At 32.6% G+C, this 22193-nt stretch overlaps 1 protein-coding gene and 1 pseudogene across 1 annotated transcript; one reads left to right on the forward strand and one right to left on the reverse strand.

Moving 5' to 3' along the window:
* Positions 1-3224: 3224 nt before the first annotated feature.
* On the reverse strand, positions 3225-4151 carry LOC113766454. The gene has a single exon (XM_027310648.1). The coding sequence runs from the start codon at positions 4149-4151 to the stop codon at positions 3225-3227; it is 927 nt and encodes a 308-aa protein (XP_027166449.1).
* Positions 4152-7198: 3047 nt separating this feature from the next.
* On the forward strand, positions 7199-10092 carry LOC113766455 (annotated as a pseudogene).
* Positions 10093-22193: the final 12101 nt, after the last annotated feature.

Here is a 22193-nt window from a genome sequence, read left to right on the forward strand (position 1 = left end):
GTAGATTTCTTTTTTCTTTTTTTTCACGTTTGATTTACATTTCTTTAATGAAAACTCTGTGATTTCGTCTTTTCTAGTAAGCAGGTATTAATTAAAGTTTTAATTTTATGAGCAGTTTTTTCTTTTGTGAAATTAGGCATGGATTCATCATGAACAGTACTCCAATTGATAATCTAAGGTTGAAAAACGGATGATGTACTAAATGTGAAAACTGGACGGTGGGTATTGGTGAAGGTTTCAAGAACCCTGGTTTACTATCAGGTCATGCACCTATAGGTGAGCAAGTGGATTGGGTTATTTATAAATAATGAAAAAGAGTTAAAATTATGTCAATCTATAAATTGTTGTGAAACTAATAAAATAAACTCCCAAAGTAGGGATTGAAATAGTAGAGTGAGAAAAGAGAGAGATAGAATTATTATATTTACTGATCAAAGTACTTCCAAGTCTCAAGGTTACAAGGTTACAAATGCAGTAGGATTCACCCCTATATATAGGTGATCCAAGATCAAAGGTACATGAACCCTATTAAGTACTAATACATGAATTTAGTACATCAAGTACATCCATAAATGAGTTCATCCAATGTACCAATGAATCTAGGGTGAATACATGTGACTATCATCTTGAGAATACAAACGGACATCTTCATCTTGTAATCCTTCTTGAGAATATCAACGGACAGCCACATCTAGAGAATATCAATGGACATCCACATCTTATCATTATTTCATAACACTCCCCCTTGGATGTCCATGACACAAAGAATATGCCTCGTTAAAACCTTACTAGGGAAAAACCCAGTGGGATAAAAACCCTAGTGAAGGAAAAAGAGTACACTATTCTTGTGTAATAAATTCTCCCCCTGATGCAAACATTATATGAGATCTTTTAGCCGACGCATATCAATATTCTTCACCAGTTTTCCAAATGTAGCAGTCGGCAAAGCCTTGGTAAACAAATCTGTCAAATTATTATCCGATCGGATTTGTAGCACATCAATCTCACCATTCTTCATTCCAACGTCGTCTTGTAGGCGAGAAATTAAATCTTGCTAATAAATTCACAGCAACTGATATATCTGGTCTTGTACAATTAGTAAGATAATAAGCGCACCAAATGCACTGAGATATGGTACTTCAGGACCAAATATCTCTTCATGTTCCTCTTGTGGCTTAAAGGGATCCTTATTAGGATCCAATGATCTGACGACCATTGGGGTACTTAATGTATGTGCTTTATCCATACGGAACCGCTTTAATACCTTCTGGGTATAAGTAGTTTGGTGAATGCTCAATTAGTAAACCAAGACAGAATTTTGTCTTTCCAAAATCTTTGATCTCAAATTCTTCTTCAAATATTCGACAGCCTTTTGGATCTCTTCAGGAGTTCCAATCAAATTGAGATTATCAACATATATCGCAATAATCACAAAATTTGACCCTTTTTTCTTGATAAAAACACATGGACATATTGGGTCATTGATATAACCTTCTTTAGTTAAGTATTCATTGAGGTGGTTATACCACATACGTCCAGATTGCTTGAGCCCATACAAAGACTTTTGTATTCTAATAGAATACATATCTCTAGGATTTGATTTACATGCTTCAGGCATATTGAATCCTTCAGGGATTCTCATGTAAATATTATTGTCAAGATTCTTATACAAATAAGCAGTGACAACGTCCATCAGACGCATATCAAGTTTTTCATGCACTGCAATACTCACAAGATATCTAAATGTGATCGTATCCATTACAGGTGAATACGTTTCATCATAATCAAATCCAGACCTTTGTGAAAAGCCTTGGGCTACAAGTCTTGTTTTATATCTCACTATTTCATTCTTTTCATTCCTTTTTCTCACAAAAATCCATTTATATCCAACTGGCTTGACACCTTCAGGCGTTTGGACTACAGGTCCAAAAACATTTCTTTTAGCCAGTGAATCTAATTCAGATTGTATTGGCCTTTTCATTTTGGTCAATCATTTCTATGCCGACATTCATCAACCGATCTAGATTCATGATCCTTATCAACTTCTATAATATCAAGTGCTACATTTCATTAGGCTCCAATTAACTTTTCTATAATTTCATTCTCTTCAGGAGCTGGCTCTTCGGGAGCTGGCTCTTCAGGAGCGACCTCTTCAGGAGGTTAAATTTTGTCATGACATTTATTTAATCTCCGGAGATATTTGAAATCAATGTATACCTTATATAGGTAGGCCGGCCTTTATTTGTAGCACTTGTACATGTCCTTCAGGGACATCAATTTTAACAAGAGTATTTCCTGCAGGAATAGTTGATTTAATAACTCTTCTGGAGTCGATAAATATAATTTTCTTCAAATGAAGAATTTCTTGAACTTCTAGTTCACATTGTTTTGTATGAGGATCGAGGAAATCCAATTGTTCAGATGATTTCCTTTCGGTTGATCTTTTCCTCCCCCTAATGTCGGGATAGATCACTCATCAATAGATTTAATCGTAAAAGGTGATGCATATCCGACATAAATTTCTTTTGGAGCCATGTATAATATAAAGGGGGTATGTATAAATACTTGTCGACATTCAAATATTCTCACTTTTGCCAAATCATATATTCATTGGGATCAGTAAACTTCTGGTTTACTGCATGTGATGATTATAAATCAAATGAGAATAAAGATAACTATATCGATAACCATTACACCCTCGAATGATTAATATGATATAATCAACTTTCATCTGACTTGATTTTTATTATTATCTCATTCAGTGTCTCAATTTGATATCCATCTCGACGGATATCTTTAATAAATTTCTTCGAGTGTTGGGAGAGAGTAGTGCATTATTTACGACAATTTTGGTTCCTTCAGGAAAAATAGAGTGACTCTTCCAGAGCCCTCAATTAATTTTGCACTACCACTGATGGTATTAAATTTGTCTCTCCCATCTCCAAAGAAGAAAAATATCTTTTATTTTTCAATATAGTGTGCGTAGAAGCACTATTAATGAGACAAATGTTATCATCACCATTATATAGATCCCAAATATTTGGCATCCATTTCTTCTTCAGGAAGAAAATAAATGAAACTAAATATTGATAAAAGATGCGAGAATAGACATTATGCAAAGTAAATTGATAAAACTAACAACATATCAAACAACATACCAAAGTAATGACAATCCTGCAAGACTAACAACATATCAAACATCTAGACAAATATTAAATATATGATCATTTTGCATCTTCAGGATGCTCAAAGAAATCGGCAATATCCAGGTGTGTCATGTCAGCATCATCATCATCATAAGCATTCTTTTGGTCGATAAAATTTGTCTCGACATCTTTGTCCTTCTTTTTCAATGATGCTTGATAGAGGTCAACAAGATGTTCAGCCGTACGACAGGTACGGGACCAGTGACCTTCCATACCACATCGGTAGCATTTTTCTTCATAAACTTTCTTTTCTCCTTCTTTCGGATCGTAGTCATTTTCTCTCTCTTGAGAAATATTTTGTTGCTTGCCACGGCTATAATTTTCACGAGGCACAAATCTACTACGATCACGTCCACGGCCACGGCCACGTCCACGGCTTCTTCCACGGCCACCTCTACGGCCACGTCCACGACCTCGACCAGAATTTTGAAATTGAGTCCCATTCGCTTCAGGGAATGGACTTGCACCAGTTGGTCGGGACTCATGATTTTTCAGCAATAATTCATTATTTTGTTCAGCCAACAGAAGACATGCAATAAGTTCAGAATATTTTTTAAATCCTCTCTCTCTATATTGCTGCTGCAGGAGCATATTAGAGACATGAAAAGTAGAGAATGTTTTCTCTAACATATTTTCATCAGTGACTTTTTCGCCACACAATGATAATTGAGAAGTAATTCTGAACATGGCTGAATTATATTCGTTGACAGATTTGAAATCTTGTAGTCGTAAGTGGAGCCAATCATATCGGGCCTTTGGAAGAACGACCAACTTCAGGTGGTCGAATCTTTCTTTCAAATCTCGCCAAAGGACAAGAGGATCTTTGACAGTAAGATACTCTACTTTTAGTCCTTCATCTAAATGACGACGAAGGAAAATCATGGCCTTAGCACGGTCTTGGTTTGAGGCATCATTCTCATCAACAATAGTATTACCAAGACCCATTGCCTCAAGATGAATTTCAACATCCAAAACCCACGATAAATAATTTTTTCCAGAAATATCAAGAGGTATGAACTCTTGTTTTGTGAGATTAGCCATAAGACTATGCAATAGATTCGTAGAAAAGAATTTTACCTTGATAAGTAGTCAAAAGTTGTTTGGGCGGAATCTTGTCTCGTGCTTCACTTTTGCTTCGCACCTTTCCTTCACTCAAAGTAGAGACCCGTGCTCCTTAACTCAAGGTAGAGACTCGTGCTGATAACGTGTTGTGAAACTAATAAAATAAACTCCCAAAGTAGGGATTGAAATAGTAGAGTGAGAAAAGAGAGAGATAGAATTATTATATTTACTGATCAAAGTACTTCCAAGTCTCAAGGTTACAAGGTTACAAATGAAGTAGGATTCACCCCTATATATAGGTGATCCAAGATCAAAGGTACATGAACCCTATTAAATACACTAATACATGAATTTAGTACATCAAGTACATCCATAAATGAGTTCATCCAATGTACCAATGAATCTAGGGAGAATACATGTGACTATCATCTTGAGAATGCAAACGGACATCTTCATCTTGTAATCCTTCTTGAGAATATCAACGGACAGCCACATCTAGAGAATATCAACGGACATCCACATCTTATCATTATTTCATAACATAAATGATTATTATGCATTTTTAAAGGAGTATAAAAAAGAGTGGAGTAGGATTTAAAAAAAGGTGAAATTGATGGAACTTTTCAAATAGGAGGACTGGGAATGTGAAACTGATGAATTTCTTCATTAGGAGAACTTCGTGAATCTAATTAATGAAGCTGCTTTGTCAGTGATATGTCGCAGCACAAATGATTTCTTTAGTTTATAAAACAGAAGTGCAAACTTTTCTTTACCTCTTCGTTCTTCCAACTGCTCTCTACTTCTTCTCATCTTCTCAGAAATCCTTCTTCTTCGGAGGGAGACCATTCCATGGATTTTATTTTAGGATGTTTTTCAATAATGTCTTTGCTAAGCTTTTTTAGTGAGACCCGTTGTTTCTCCTAGGAGTTTATAGTGAGAATTTTATATTGCTCCTCTGTTTGGATTCATCAATTTTTTAAATATTATAAAAATTTTAAAAAAGTACTTTAAAAAGTAATCTAAATTTTTTTAATATTTAAAAAATATCCCAAAATATATTCTAAAAATCTTCTGCTCTTAAATATTCCAAAATATTTTCTAAAAATATCCCAAAATATACTCTAAAAACTCTGTTATAGTAAAATTTTTTAAAAACACCCCCAAAAACAGCTAATCCAAATGGATTTTATCTTCATTTTTTTGTTTGATTCGAATTTACTTCAAATCTGGTTGTCAAATCTAGAATGTCTTGGGATCTTGGGTCTATCTCAACAGATCTGATCATTGTTATTAAAGTTTAAAGCCATTTGATTAGCAAATGTGTTGATTGGAACATGTACAGAAGGGAGTTGCAGCGATATATCTTATTAAAAGGCAATTTGAAATTTTCTTGTATTTTTCAGATTTGTTCAAAATCATTCAAATCTACTGGATCAGTTATTAAATTGTAGATTTGTTATTTTAAATGCATGTTTAATGTGGCAGAGATGTAATGATTGGGAGAAACACCTTGAGAGAGCTTACCAAAGAGTGTAATATGTAAGTCAGGAACCCAACTCTAATCCAAAAGTTTAAGCCATTAGGTTTCAAATCTTTACTTAGATATTAACTGTCCTTTCTCTATCTCTCGGACCAATGTGGGACATAATCCCTTACTCATGAATTCTTAACACTTTGGCACTTCGGTCCACCATCAAGAAGAGAATTTTTACTGGTGTAACTCCTAGAAGAATTCACTTGCCCATGAATAGTCCAGTCACACAACATAAAACTTTGATACCAATTTGATAGGGAGAAACATTCGAAAGAGTCCATCAAAGAGTTCAATATGTAAGTCAGGAACTCAATTCTGACCCAAAAACTTAAGCCATTAGGTTTCGGTCCTTTACTTGCATATTAATCGCCCTTTCTCTATCTCTCAGACCAATGTAGGACATAATCTTTTACTCATGAACCTACCATGTAAATCAAATTTTATTAGACAACTTCCAATAATCCGTTAATGAAATTTGCTTTTTGTCAAAAAAAAAATGGAATAGAATTGCAAATGAGCCTTGCTCGTTGCACCTATTGTAGCGGACTCTGGATATGCTTTAGAGAAGATTTTTCAGTTTTTTTGGAGTGGAATGATGAGAATCAGAGGTAAGGTTCTAAACCATGGAGAGACTAGTTTATCAGAAAGTGTGTGTGTGAACATGCATCTGATGTAATATACTGACAAAGGGGCGCAGGAATGCCTTTGTAGCCTTTTATCTCCAAAACAGATAGCTGTGTAATTTGAAAATTTACTTTTTTCAGTTTTTAAAATGCACTGATGCAGCTCATAAGTGTTCTGGGCATCCAATCATTTCACTAATTCTGTCCAAGATATGTAACAGAAGTTTCTTAAACGGGGTATCTGTTATTTGACTAAACCTCGGGGTTTGGGCAGATAGTTTGGCCAAACCTCAAGACAGGTAGATGTAATTAATCCTTCTTTATTTACAAAAGGTAGAAAAAAAACAAGGGAGTACCAAATGTATTGACTTCTGCATTAATTTTTTCCAATACCCCGGTTAGATCAATCATCAATGAAGGTCTTAACTTGTGGTGCTTAACTTGAACATTTCTTTATTTCTTCTGGCGGCTTAATAAGAGGCTGACTTTTTCAATTAAATGCTTAACGTTGATTATTCACCTAGTTAATTACTAATATAATCTCAGCAATCTATAACATTTCTAAATTTCCTATTGTACTTGCCAGCAATTATGCAGATGGTTGTTCAATTTCTCCTAGTAGCCAGGTCCAGTAGAAGATTCCAATCCAACTGGCACTTCAAAAACTATTGAGCAATTTGCCTAATCTATGAATTGACTTGCCCATGAAGAAATATATAATTGACACTGGGCATCAAGATCGCCAAAGAAAATAGATACAAGTGTTATAAAACATGGCAAATTCGTACATCCAACTTCACTTTGTAGCATTATTCTTCCTTGCAAGTCTTACAATCCCCTCTAATTGCCTTCCTGGCCTTTATCCTAAAGCCCCTGTTGCCCTCTTTGTCTTTGGTGATTCACTTTTTGATCCTGGAAACAATGACTTCATTAAGACAACCACTACTTTCCAGGCAAATTTTCCGCCTTATGGAGAAACATTTTTTAAGCTCCCAACCGGGAGGTTCACTGATGGCCGCATTATCCCTGATTTTATAGGTAAGAGCGCTTTCTTGCAAAAATCTATATGTTTACAAATTAATCTTACGTGCTAAAGCCTGTGCAGATAGAGTATTTGATACTTGATTCGTTATGCATCTATATCTGTTAGTGCTTAAAGAGAAAACTTTTATAATGGCGGTGTTTAAAAGATTAATCTTTAAAATATATTTAAAGCTAGTAGTGACTTTTTTGCAGCTGAATTTGCAAAATTATCTCTAATTCCACCATACCTGCAAACTGGATATCATGAATTCTTGACTAATGGCGTGAACTTTGCATCTGGCGGTGCTGGTGCTCTTGCTGAAACTAATACCGGATTGGTACGTATTAACATGTGATTATGAGCAATTAATTCCAATATTTTAGTCACAGCTAATTGCTAAGAGGTCAGTTTTTCATGTCATTTTTCAGGTGATCGACCTTAAAATGCAATTCAAGAGCTTTAGGAAAGCTAAGAAACATTTGAGGTTGAACATAGGTAAAAGAGCAACAAGACGAGTGGTGAAAAATGCTGTATACTTGTTTAGCATTGGTAGTAATGATTACTTGAGCCCGTTGACTAATAATTCCAGTATATTTAAGTTGTATGCACCACAAGATTATGTAGCAATTGTGGTTGGCAACATTACATCGGTGGTTCAGGTAATATTCCGATTTTCTTTCTTTTTCAACCTTTTTTTTTCTAAAAATTTTTTTAGCAGGAAAATTGTGGGGTTTAAGAATTCAGAATCTCTAAGTTACAAAATTTCAACCTTAATCACTAGATCAAAACCTTCTCGACTATTTTCTCTTTCAACTTTGTCAACTCTTTATTGCTAATATTGGAATTTCCTTAGCCAACACATATTGGCTTAGTTGATAGTGCCATTTCCTCTAAAAAAGGATCGCAAGTTGTCGAGGGCCTATTCTAACCTATGGTAATGATCGAAACTGAAACTACCTAAACTTTTTAGTGCCGTAACTGAAACTTCGTTATACCAATGGTTAAGTGTTTATGTTTCTCGCATTGAAGTACATCACAAACCATCTCAAATATGTGGATGGGGCTTCATAAGTTTCATTTTTGACAAATTTACCCTTCGATGTAATTGGGTCGAAAATGGAATAATAAAAGTTCGAATCTGGTGTAACTAAGTTAAGAAATAGTGTAACAAAATATAAAATTACTAATCTACCCGAAATGAAGTAAAATACAATTTGTGATTCCCATTTCTACATTTTTTTTCCCTTCTCGCCCCTTCCCTATATGTTGCCTTTTGGCATAGTGTGTTTAATATCCATGTATCTAATCCCATTGTTAATTGACTCACAGAAAATTCACAGGGAAGGTGGAAGAAAATTCGGGATTTTAAATTTGTGGCCGCTGGAGGAAATGGAGAGTGCGTGGAACAGGTCACAGCTTTGGCTAAATTACACAACGTATTGCTTTCCCAAAAACTCCAGTTGCTACAAAAACGGCTCAAAGATTTTAAGTACTCGTATTTTGACGTCTTCACAGCTTCCATCGCGACAATTCAAAATCCTTCCAAATTCGGTATGTTCTTGAACACTTTCACGAATGATGGGGAAAATTCTCAAGTACTACAATCTTTCATATTAGAAGCAGAGAAATGTCTTCAGAATTAGTGGCATCTCTATTTCTAATTAAAAAATGATAATAAATAAATGTCTTTAAAATATAAAGATTGGCCATTTTTTCAAAAAACAAGTTTTTCAAATACAATGCTACAGTAGTATACAATAATTCAAAAAATATCTCATCCATATAATATATCAAATATTTCAAAAAATTTTTATAATAAAAATTTTTCATATACACTGCTATAGTAAAATTTTTTCAAAACACCCCTAAAAGGAGCTAATCCAAACGGAGCCTATGTATTAAAGTATAAATTATCTTCATGTTCGTACTCTTAAAAAATACCGTATGTTTTGGAGATAATTAATTATTTAACCATTGTGAGTTTAACTAATCATTTTTTTCAATCCCAAAAATGAAACCATGCTTCTCGATCCAGAATCAAGATTCGACTCCTCTTCCAATTACTCTCCTCTTCATTTACCACAATAGAAATTGGATGCATGACACATATTTCATTAGTCAGTGAAATCCAAATGTGTAATGTAAAAAGTGGAGAAGAGAGTAACTGGAAGAGAAGTCGAAGAGACACAGATGTCTTACATCCAAATCTGTATTGTGAGAAATGAAGGGGGGGGGGGGGAAGGAAGAGGAGCTAGATCCTCACATCTCCAATTCCTAAATTGCTACTTCTAATATCATTATTTTCTCTTATTATGGGACTAGATCTTCTTTAAAATAGTAGTATAATACTGCTGACAATTAGCAAAGGTAGTAGAGTAACATTTTATTCGTTGGTTACTTAAAAAAGGTTTTAAGGAAGTGAAGAGTGCATGCTGTGGTAGCGGCCCATTCCGAGGATATTTTAGCTGCGGAGGAAAGAGAGGAATGAAAGAATACGAGCTATGTGATAATCCCAAAGATTATTTATTTTTCGACGCTATTCATCGGACTGAAGCGGCCAACTTGCAGTCTGCGGAGGCGATGTGGGGAGGGCCTCCCAACATAACAGGGCCTTACAATCTCCAGTCGCTGTTTCTGCTTTAATTTCTGGTGAGGACTTTGTAAGTTGTGTAAATTTGATGTTCATTACTCCAGATTTTCTTCTTATATATATATATATATATATATATATTTGGTCATGTATTAGAATAATAATTTTAATAATAAAAAGTTACAATTTCAACAATGGAGCAGTATAATATTACGGTGTTTGTTCTACAGTCAACCAGGGTAGTTTTTATACTAAATATTCAAATTAACCGGTTGACGAAAGAAAGGGAATCCAGTTACTCTAATGAATGCACCAAAGCAAATCATAGACCCTATTGTTTCACCACTAATTCTTGGGCAATAGTGTTAATGGTTGATTAAAATTAAGTCCTATTAAGTCCAGAATACTTAATGGTGATTACTAAAAAATAAAGGATAAAAAAAAACCCCGTGGTAAGTCTAATATATAGAAAAGCGCCCTATAGTTTCAAAATATACAACACGACACCTCATGCTTTGAACTAAATTATAAAGGTGATGGAATCCGTAAAATTTAACGGAAATGACTTATTGGAACCTAAAAAAACTTTTTATACCTAATTTTTATCAAATATACCTATTCTACCCCTTAACCCTCAATTCTCTCTATTTAGAGAATAAAACAAATGATTTTTTGAGCTGTCTTTTACTTAATTATATCAGGGCATTTTGGTCATTTTGTCCATTTCCGTTAAGTTTAACGGATTCCGTCACCTTTACAATTTAATTCAAAGCATGACGGGTCGTGTTGTATATTTTGAAACCATGGGGGGTTTTTCTGTGTATTAAATTTACCACATGGGGCTTCTTTTGTATTTTACCCAAAAATAAATTAACAGCAAAATCTTGAGGATGTATTTGGATTTATAGTGACTGATTGTTACTTGAATCCTTGGATTTTGGAATGACCTTCCAGTTCAACATATAATCCTTTGAGAAAGTGTTTTAGTTTCTCTTTGATATTTTTTTTGACGATAGAATATCGAGGAAGAACTATTATGTGATATTACAAAAGAATACACGTGATATGGAGACCATAATTCTACTTATAAATAATTTTCCTATTATCTTTTGATATTTCTATTTCAACCCATCATAAAAATACAAATTACCCTTAAATCTCTACACATTAAAAACTCATATCCTATTAGATACATTAAAATCAAAATTACAATGGATCACTTTAATTGAATTTAATCTTATTAATAGTTTATAATGTATAATTATTTACATATAAATTCAATGTTGGATTAAAGATCCAACAATCTCTTATTTGGACTATATGTGTAATTTTATAATTATGTTTTACAAAATAACCGTATGAATTCAATTTTGCTGTCATTATCAAAATGTATCTACAACCAATTCAATAACATAGGATCAATGCATTGCAAAGCAGCCTTTGTTACACCAATATAGGATCAAAGTGGCTTTTCTAACTGATCCATCCACCTTAAACTCTTGTAAGATCAAACCATACCAAAAAAAAAAAAAAATCAGAGTGTGAATAAACCAAAACTTTAATTATGCAAAAAATATCTTTAAAACATTAATAACTAAAAAATCAATGTCGTAAAGGCATTTAGACTAACAAATTCCAATTAAAACTAAATATCATTTAATGACATGAGCAGTGTACTCATAAAATATTTTGGATTTCAATCTTTTCGTAAGCGGATTCGCAATTACGGAGATTGTTCCAATATGTTCTATAGACAACTATTCATTCTGAATTTTTTTTTAAGAGTCAGGAACTTGATGTTTATATATTTCGATTTTGTTGATCTCCTATTATTATTAGAATTTTGAGTTGCTGACTTATTGTTACAAAATAATTTGAGTGATTTTTCAATACCATCTATCACATGTAATCTTGTAACAAAATTTTGCATCGAAATTCCATGATTGGACACTACATAGTAAGTTATGAACTCTATTACCATAATAGAAGAGACTATAAGAGACTGGTTAGCACTCTTCCAAGATATGACATCCCTAGCCAATAAGTAGATATAGTTTGATGTTGATTTCATACTATCTTAACATCCAATATAATTGGAATTAGTATACCTAATGATTTCGAGTTCATCTGACATCCGATATGTGAACATGTAGTCTTTTGTTTTTTATAAATACTGCAATATCCATTTGGTTGCTTTCCAATGGTCTAATCTTGAATTGTTTAAATATCTACCCGACATCCAATAATGTATACAATATTCAGATGTGTATAGACCTGAACATATATTAGACTCTCTATTGCTGACGCATAAGGAATCTTTTGCATTTCTTTTCCCTCCAAAACATTCTTATGACACTGATTGGAACTAAACTTGTGTCTCTTAACCACAAAGGTGTCACCTGATTTGCAATTTTGCATGCCATATTTTTTGAGGATCTTTTCAATATGGCTCTTTTATGATATTCCAAAAATACCTCGAGAGCAATTCCTGTGTATCTGTGTGCTTAGCGCAAAAGACGCGTCACCAAAATCTTTCATCTTAAAATTCTTAACTAAAATCTTTTGGTTTCATGCAATAAGTCTATATTATTGCTCACGAGCAAAATATCATCAACATACAATACTAGAAAATATATTTGCTCCCACAGAATTATGGTATATACACTTATCGACCAAATTCATCTCAAAATCGAATAAGATGATTACTTGATGAAACTTAAAACACCATTATCGAAATGCTTGTTTGAAGTCATAAATAGATTTTTTAAGTTTGCAAACCATATTTTTTAAATCTCTTGGTACAAAATTTTTGGCTGCACCGTATAGATTGTCTTATCAATGTTACCATTAAAAAACATTGTTTTTATATCCATCTGACGTAACCCAAGATTGAAATACATCACTAATATCATTATAGTCCTAAAAGAATCATTTGAAGAAATTGAAAAGAAAGTCTTTTTATAGTCGATGCCTTCTAACTTTTGCGACAAGATGAGCTTTGTACCTTTTCACATTGCCATTCAAATTCTTCTTGACCTTAAATATCCATTTACAACCAATAAATTTCACTCCTTCTGACAATGGAACAAGATTCTAGACATCATTGTCTTTTATAAACTTGATCTTTTTATTCATGGTATCGATTCACTTTTGAGAGTTTGAACTTTTCATAACTTGAGGGAAGTTGATTGGATCATCTTTCATCATTTCAGTGTCATCCTCGTGTTCTTCGAGAAATGTAATCATCTGGCATTGTACTTCTCATTTTCTCTAATGCATTTTTTTAATGGCATTGGTTCTTAAGGTGGTAAAATTTGTTCTTTTGGAACAATTCATTGAGTGGGAGGTTCCCCGACATTATCTTGATCTATTGCATCATGAACAAGATCAGAAATAGGGTTCCAAACAAAATCAATAGCACCCATAGGAATATTAATATATTACTCTTCAAATACAAGGTGTCTAATTATATCTTTTTCGCCAAACTCAACATCCTCAAAGAATCAAGCATTTTCTGTTTTGAAAATTAAATTAGATATGGGATCATAAGCTTTATAACTCTTGGATCTTTCAAAATATCCAATAAAATAACAACTTATCGTCCTTAACTCTAGTTGCTTTTGATTTAACCTATAAAGTCTTGCCTCTTTTGGACATTCCCAAATATGTAAATATTTCAAATTAAAATTTTTTTAATCCAAAACTCATAAGGGATTTTGGTAGTTATCTTAGTTGGAAGTCTGTTAAGAATATACGTTGCAGTTTTAAGTACTTCTAACTCGAGTGACTGTGGCAAAGCAGAATGATAAACCATACTCCTCACAATATCCTTAAGTAGCCTATTTCATTTTTCAGCAATACCATTCACAATGGGGGAACCCCACATAATATAATGTGGGATGATGCCGCATTCCTCTAAATATTCAGCAAACAGTCTTGGACATTGTTTACCTAAACCGTTATATCTGCCATAGTACTCACCCATATGATCAGATCTGACACTTTTGATTTTTTTTTTATTGAGTTGGTTCTCAATTTCAGGTTTAAAATTTTTTAATACGTCCAGTGACTATGACTTTTCATAATTGAGACACATGTAGCATATCTTGAAAATTATTTATGAACGTTATAAAATATTATTGACAATTCCAAACAGTTGTAGGGAATGGCCAACAAAAGTCCATATGTATAAGTTCTAAGGCTTCTAAAGTCCTGTTGGTTTCAAATTTTCTTTAATTGGTTTGTTTCCCCTTTATATAATTAATACTATCATCAAACTTTGCAAAATTTAACGGGTCAAGATTTTCATTTGATACAAGCCTTTTTATTCTACGTTTGAATATATGACCTAATCTCTTGTGCCATAATGCAACTAAATTCTCAATTATTAATTTTCTCTTTACACCTCTAGTATTCAAATGTAGGGATTCATTAGATGAAGTAATTGTATTAATTAAATATAGATTATCATAATATAATAAAGAATTAGAACCAACCAATTTTAAATCATGAAATCTAAACTTTTCATTTTCAAATGAACAAGAAAAATTGAATTTGTCTCAATTCTATTGAAAAGGCAGTACAATAAATATTTCATTAAAATTCAAATAATATCCGATTTTTAATAATAATTTAAAAACTTCTATTGCCTCAATTTAAATTATGTTGCCATTACCCACGTAGATATATCTTTGACTATTACTAGGCTTTTGGTAACTTAGGCAACCATGCATAGATACATTGATGTGAGATGTTGTATAAAAATCTGTCCACCATATATGTCTAGATATTCTTTTTTTTTTTTAGAAATGAATATGTTCATATATATGAAACCAACAGCTGGGAGGATTTCATCAGAGTAGAACAAATCTCCTTTTTCCCCACTAAGATTCTTGGAGACAAGCAGAACGTACTAAACAGAAAACTCCAAAACTACAAAATGAAAGTTACTAGATTTAAAGCAAAAACAAGACAAGAATATCCAATCAATCTTCAGCAGCTGGAACAAATGTGCACTTGATTCCGCATACAATAATGTAGTCCCCATCATTCATTGTCATGTATTCATCTAGACGCCACTGCAGATTGTTGTAGTTGTTGTTGTTATTGCGGGGACGGAAAACAAAGCTCTTTTTCCAACCTATTTGAACCCCGTTGTTGATGACTGGTACTAGGTTTTGACACTGCCTCCAGTTGCCCTCTGGAATTGCCCGACTTGTATGAATGCCGTGGTGTTTTTTGAGGGTGAGAAAGTATACTGGATGAGTGAATGGAAGTTGGAGTCCCTCAAGCTCGAACAATGTCTGGGGATGCAGGCTATAGACCAAGGCATTCTCCCTCATCTCATGATGAGGGGGAAGATCAAGTCCAAGTATCCTCCGGTTTAGGAATTCATTTGTCTAGATATTCAAATTAAATCAACCTTAGAACAAAGCAAATTAAGAAGAATACCTTTCTTAGCACACTAATCATGATAGTTGGTGCAATGTTTCTTCTTATGCCTTTCAACTCCACAGAAGAAACAACCATTTTTTCTTGATTCAACCAATTCCTTTTGTTATTTCTTTTGTGGTGTCGCATATGTAGCTTTCTTAGCATTCTTCCTTTTGCATTCCTTGTCTTTATTATTAGTGGGTTGAGGTCAGATAAGCACTTTTTGTCTTATCTTATTTCAACCTTTTTTCTTCCTCTACATAGTATGAGATGAGCTCATTTCGAGACCAAATTTCTTTTTGACAGTTGTAACTCACCTTAAATTGGCAAAACTGTGTAGGAAAGTATATCGAGACTAGATGCACTAGTAATTTCTAAGAGAGTGTTAGGTTAAGTGCACTCAATTTAGAAGCAAGATGAGATATTTTCATAATGTACTCCCTGATATTACCTGCACCACTATATCTCATTGAAATTAGGTCTGTCAAGAATGTAATTATTTCAACCTTTTTATTCTTGACAAACCTCTTTGTAATGTCCTAAAAGAACATCTTAACTGTTGTTGTCATTTCAAACATTATGCTTCCGAATGCTTTCAGAATAGTCTTTCTCATGATCATTAGAAACATGTGATTTGATCTCTTCCACCTTTTCTTATCCCTTTTATCAGCAGAGGTACTTTTATCTGTAAAAGATGGAGGAAAATTATCCCTTAACGCAACGTCGAGATCCATGATTCCAATATCGGTAGTTATATTTACATGATCATTCACAATAATTAAAACAAACTCACATAAACCAAAACAATAATAAATTCAAATAAAGGTAACACCATTTCAAGATACCAATATTCCATTAATATTTTGTCTCTAGACAAAAATATTAATTTCTAAATGATATTTTGGTGCAGTAGTAAACACTGAAAATAAGAACATGGTAAAAAAAAAATTTTCCTTTGGACTAATTTATATTTCACATGTAATATTTGAATAATCAACACGCGTTTATTACCACAAATGCACATGCAATCTATTAAACATTGACCTCCCTTTCAATTGGTGATAAAGTTACAAGTATATAATTAGTTATTTTAAAACAAATTAATTTCCACAAGAGAGGTCACCTTGGTGACATGTTGTTTCAATTAATTTATTTCAAAATATATAATTATACCAATATTCAAATTTAAAATAACACAAAATTTTAGATCAAAGTTAACTTTAGTCAATTCTAGTCAAACATGGTCAAAATAATCAAATCTGGCAAATCTGGTCAAGGCAATTAGACTCTGTCAAACAAGTCAAACCGGTCAAATCTAGTCAAACCAATTAATTGGGTCAAGACTTATTGGATCAAAGATCCATACTCACAACTCGACCCAAAAATCTATTAGTTAAACTCGGAACCTTCTTCAAATCTATAAATATCTTATAAAACTATATACTTAGCAGGGCAACCTTGAGGACTTTATAAGACTTGAGCGTCTTATTTAACTTTATTAAGGTTTACTCAATCTAGAGAAATTCTAATTTCTTTAACACAAATATATGCATATTAACTAATAATTAACAAGGACACAAGTCAAAGAATCCAAGTGTTAACTAAATTAATATTCGTGATCTTATAACTCTGAAGATACACCCACAGCTTTAATAATCAAGAAAGCAAGCCATGTACATAAAACTTGAAAAACATAAGACTAGCAAACATGCATATAGTCCAAAAAACACTAAGACATAAAAGTTAACTTCATGTCTTGATACATAAGGCATGAAAGCCGTGTACATATTGACTTCATTTTTCTTATATACTTCATCCAAAATCCAGAAAACATTAGATCAAATGGATCCAAAACAAACGGAGATACTAGCAAAGAGAGCATAATTGCAAACCCTATAATTACTCTGAAGATCATAAATTACTAAATTCAAATTATTTCCCAATAATCAACCATATCCTGTTCTGATACCACTTATTAATGGTTGACTAAAATTAACCTTTGGTGAAAATCTTTACCTGCTAAACCCGTAATACTTTATGATGATTACTGAGAAATAAATTAACAGTAAAATCTCGAAAGTGTACTTGGATTCATATTGATTGATTGTTACTTGAATCCTTGGAATTTGAGGCGGCCTTCCAAATCATGTAATCTTTGATCTTTTGAGAGAGCTTTTTAGTTTTTCTCTGGTATCTTTTTTGATGATGGGAATACCGAGAAAGAATTATTTTGTAATACTAAAGTATATGACAAAAGAATACATGTGATCCGAGAACCACAACCCTACCTTATAGATAACTTCCCTGTTATCTTTTGATTTTTCTATTTCAATCCATCATGAAAATAGAAATTACCTTAAATCTCTACACATTAGAAGCTCACATCCTATTAGATATATTAAAACCCAAACCACAATTTATCACTTTAATTGAATTTATTCTTATTTGATAATTTACAACGCATAATTATTCATATATAAGCCCAATGTTAGATTAAAGATCCAACAAATAAATCAACCAGTATCATTGGCCATGCTAATGCATAGCAATAATTGATAGCAGTAAATTAGAATTTGTATAGAATTCTCATTTGAATGTTGTTAAGAATCTCAAAAAAAAAATTTGCTCAATGTTTATCATAAAATGTAGAAGGAAAAAAAAAGCAAATTCATGACTAAGTAGATTATGAAAAGAAAAGTAAGCATGAAATAACTGAAAGGAAAAATTGGTCTTCAACTTTTTCAATTATGCCAATTTCATCCCTCAACTTTGTTTTAGCCTAATTTAGTCCTTCAACTTAAATTTCCTATCCAATTAAATCCTTTCATGGCGGCACCACCAATTACAACCTTTTCAACACATAGATTATTACAAATCAATGATAATATAGGAATCACAAGTTAGTGCCAATATTAGAAGAATAATATGTAAACTCGCATTCTACCCCATACTATGCACGAGTTTAATTTTAAATTAAAATAATAATCCTAGATTATTTTTAAAAAGTTGTATGAAAAGAAAAGGCTTTAAAGTTAAAAAGGCATCATTTTAGTGTCAATTTTTATCAAAATATTATTTTAAACACCCAATGAATTGAGAACAACAAAAAAAAATTTAAACACAAAAAGAAATACCAAAAATACACAATTTCACCCTCTCTCTCCTTTCTTTCTCCACCACTCCTCCCATCCGGTAACCCTAACCCACTGACCTACCTCTCTTCTCCCTACTACCTATCTATTTCCCTTTGCTACCATCCATTCTTCCTACACCATCACCTTTCCCTATCCCTACAATCCTTTTTCCAGCCCAACAAGGCCCACCTCTCCCTTCCCGTCCTCACTCAATGCCCCTATCTCCCGTCTACCCAATGGCCCTTTTATTCTCCATCCTATCACTCATCCCCTCTATCTCGCAGCCAACTTCTCCATGGCCACAAGTCACCCTCACTCAATGTCCAAGCCCTATCTTTGCTCCTCTTTTCATTATTCATGATTCATTTGATCATTTTTCAAGCTTTTTTTTTACCAAAATCAGAAACTAATATCAGAATCTAGAGGAAAATTGAATTTGGATTTCAAATTTTGTGAAATTCTACCTTTTTTTTTAACAATCATCTGGAGATGGTTTTCAGAAAATATTTAGAGAGAATATTTTCTAAAAACAATCATCCAAATGCACTTTGTTTATTTAAATTCATATTTACATTTTCTTTTATAATGAGTCTATTTTAAGTGAAAATAATCATTAAAAACTATTATTTATTGAATTTAGAGGTTGTGTTAGATTATAAAGTTCAAAATTAGAAATCTAAAACTTTGAAAAAAATGAACATGTTAAAGTACTCTATACTTATTAAATACCAAGAAAAATAATAACAAATTCTTTTATCTTATCACAGTATTATTGGCTATAATTATTTACCATTAAAAGTGGTGTACCAGTATTATTTTAAGAATGGTCCAAAGTATTTTGTTTGAATATAGTAATCTCCAATGTTTTTATTAATGCCTTTAGTATTGTTGTTTCCTTTTTTATTTACCATTAAAACACTATAGAAGTACAGAAAACATTAAGAGGTAATAACTGCATACACTTATATCCAATAAAAAAATAATGGGATTAAAAAAGGCATAAAAAAGAATGGAATTAATCAAAAGGCATAAAAAAGCAATGGGATTTAGCTAAAAGCCCTTTTTAATATATATATATGGTGCATTTGATAAAATCGAAATCTAAAATTTTAAACTGTTAAGTTATTGAATTGTTGAGTACTAAAATATTAATATTTGACCGTATTTTGCAATAAGTGATAAGTGAACAACTTATCACCTATTGTTTTGAGTAAGTTTTGCTTAAATAATTGAGGGCCAGTTAATTAATTAAGATATTTAATCTTTGGTTATCAAACACATTTGAACATATTAACATCTGAACTCATTAAATTTAAGTGCTAAATTGGTTTTATCAAATAGGGCCATAGCGTGAAAAATTATTTTTGTTTCCTGATCATTTATTTTCATAAATATTAGGCTTGAAATGTGGATAAAGTTTTGCTTATCCATATGAACCCTAACTTTCTAATTCAACTACGCGGTCTTTCGTTTACATTCTATTGGTAATTAAAATAATTCAATAATAAAATATATTTTCCCTAATCAAGTTTTTTTATTTGGTCATTTAGACTTTATTAATGGATATTTTCCTTGCTTATTGTATAATTCATTTATGGCGTATCTATTTCTTTCCTTCATAACCAATTTTCAACTAACATGTACCTACCCTACTTTTGGTAGAACAATTTTTTTTTTTTGGGTTAGAGTTGCTATACTGAGTGTCAAAAATATTGTTGTTTACTTTATACTTTTAGTAACATTTTCAAATATTCCAAATTTAACTGTACACATTTATAGACAATAATGAAAGGTAATAAATGTATACATTAAACCAACTAGTCAAAAGAGGGTTTAAAAGTTTTAAGTAATTAAAATAAATAAAAATCGAGGAATAAAAGAACTACGGATTGAAGGCCCTCTTAAATGTATACATTAAATCAACCAGTCAAATGGGTTTAAAAGTTTTAACGAATTAAAAAAAAAGGAATAAAAGGACTACTGGTCGAGGGCTGTCTAAGAGGATTAGGCTGAAAAGTCCCTTTTATACATATACACATCCATCCGTCCGTCCCTCCAATAGATGAGAAAAACAAATTTCTCAAAAAAATTCTAGAGGACAATTAACTTACAATTTTCCCCAAAAAATAAATCCAGTTAAGTTTTTCGTTTTCTTCACAAACTAAAATCTTTGAGAAATTTTGGTAAACCATGACAAACTTAATTGCCAACCCTAATGAAAGTGAACCAAGAATTACAAGAAGAGTTCTCGAGTCTTAAGATATAAGAACATTGAGTAGGCAACCATCCTTGTTGCCAATGAGCTGCTTACTATCCAGTACATATATGAATTTAGCCAATTTAAACGCCTACATTCAGTCAGTCTGAATAAAGATCAACTAATGTTCAGAAGCCCCACATATGGCTGTCCATCTTTATAAATGTTGGTTTCTTTACTCATGTGTTGCAATATTGATTCCTTTCTCTAAAATTTTACAGCATATGATATATGTGCCTTGTGCTTTTCAAGCCAAAGCCTGTGCGACTTTCTTCCCCTTTCCAACATTTGCCAGTGAAAAAAAGAAAAGAAGGCGCCATGGAAATGCAGCTCCATTTGTTTGAAGGCATGTAAGATGAGCATAGAGGAGTTCATCTTGGGGTGGAGATAATAGGAGGACCGTTTGACCAAATAAACTACTAGCATATTGCATTTGAACAACTAGAGAAGATAGGATGAAATATTTACGTTACATACATTGCTATAATTTCAGACAGCTCCAATCATCCTATAATTCTGAAGCAGTAAACTAAGATGCTCTACAAGGAACAAATATCCCATCCTTGATAGTCAATTTTCTACTATTCTGTCATACAACAACATCTCCAAATCATCTCCAAACATCTTTAAGAGACGACTGGCATAATTTTCCACATTGGTGATTATTCAAAATGCCACTCGTGTGTCAGCATATTCTTACTTTCGAGTTAAGCAAACAAATTATCAAAATTGTAACAAATGTAGCATAGTTATTTGATAAATAGACAAAAGTGGACTCACTTGAAAAGACTTGAACAGTAGGCAAGGTGGCATACTTGGGACACGAGCTTGAAGCAACGAGATAACTTTCAATGTGAGGTTCACTGATGCAATCTTGAGGCAGCAAGAACAGTAATTTCCCGAAGAGAACTATGAATCTGTCAAGAGGGAAAGAAATGAGATGAAACATATTCTAATCAACTGTAATATTAAGGTCACCCTCATGCTCAAATGCAAATCAAGAATACTGTCAGCTAGTTGGTGTATAAGTGGTACATAAACAATAATGACTGCACTCTAAAAAAGATTGATACAGCCATGTTCAAGGAGTTTGAAGTCATGATACAGCCATGATACAACCACTTTGAAGTCAGCAAGGAGTTTCAGCAGGTAACACTATCCTCTCCAATCCAAATCCCTAGACATTTCTAAAACTCTTTTGTTTCTTTTAAACAAAGGGAAACATCATTCAATTATCCTGTTAAAATATCTAGTATGAAGTAATTCCAGCAAATTTGATAATTCACCAAAACAGTGGATAGAACTTTACACAGTGGTGCTGATGGAAACA

This window comes from Coffea eugenioides, chromosome 3, assembly GCF_003713205.1.
Source record: "Coffea eugenioides isolate CCC68of chromosome 3, Ceug_1.0, whole genome shotgun sequence".
NCBI classification, from domain to species: Eukaryota; Viridiplantae; Streptophyta; class Magnoliopsida; order Gentianales; family Rubiaceae; genus Coffea; species Coffea eugenioides.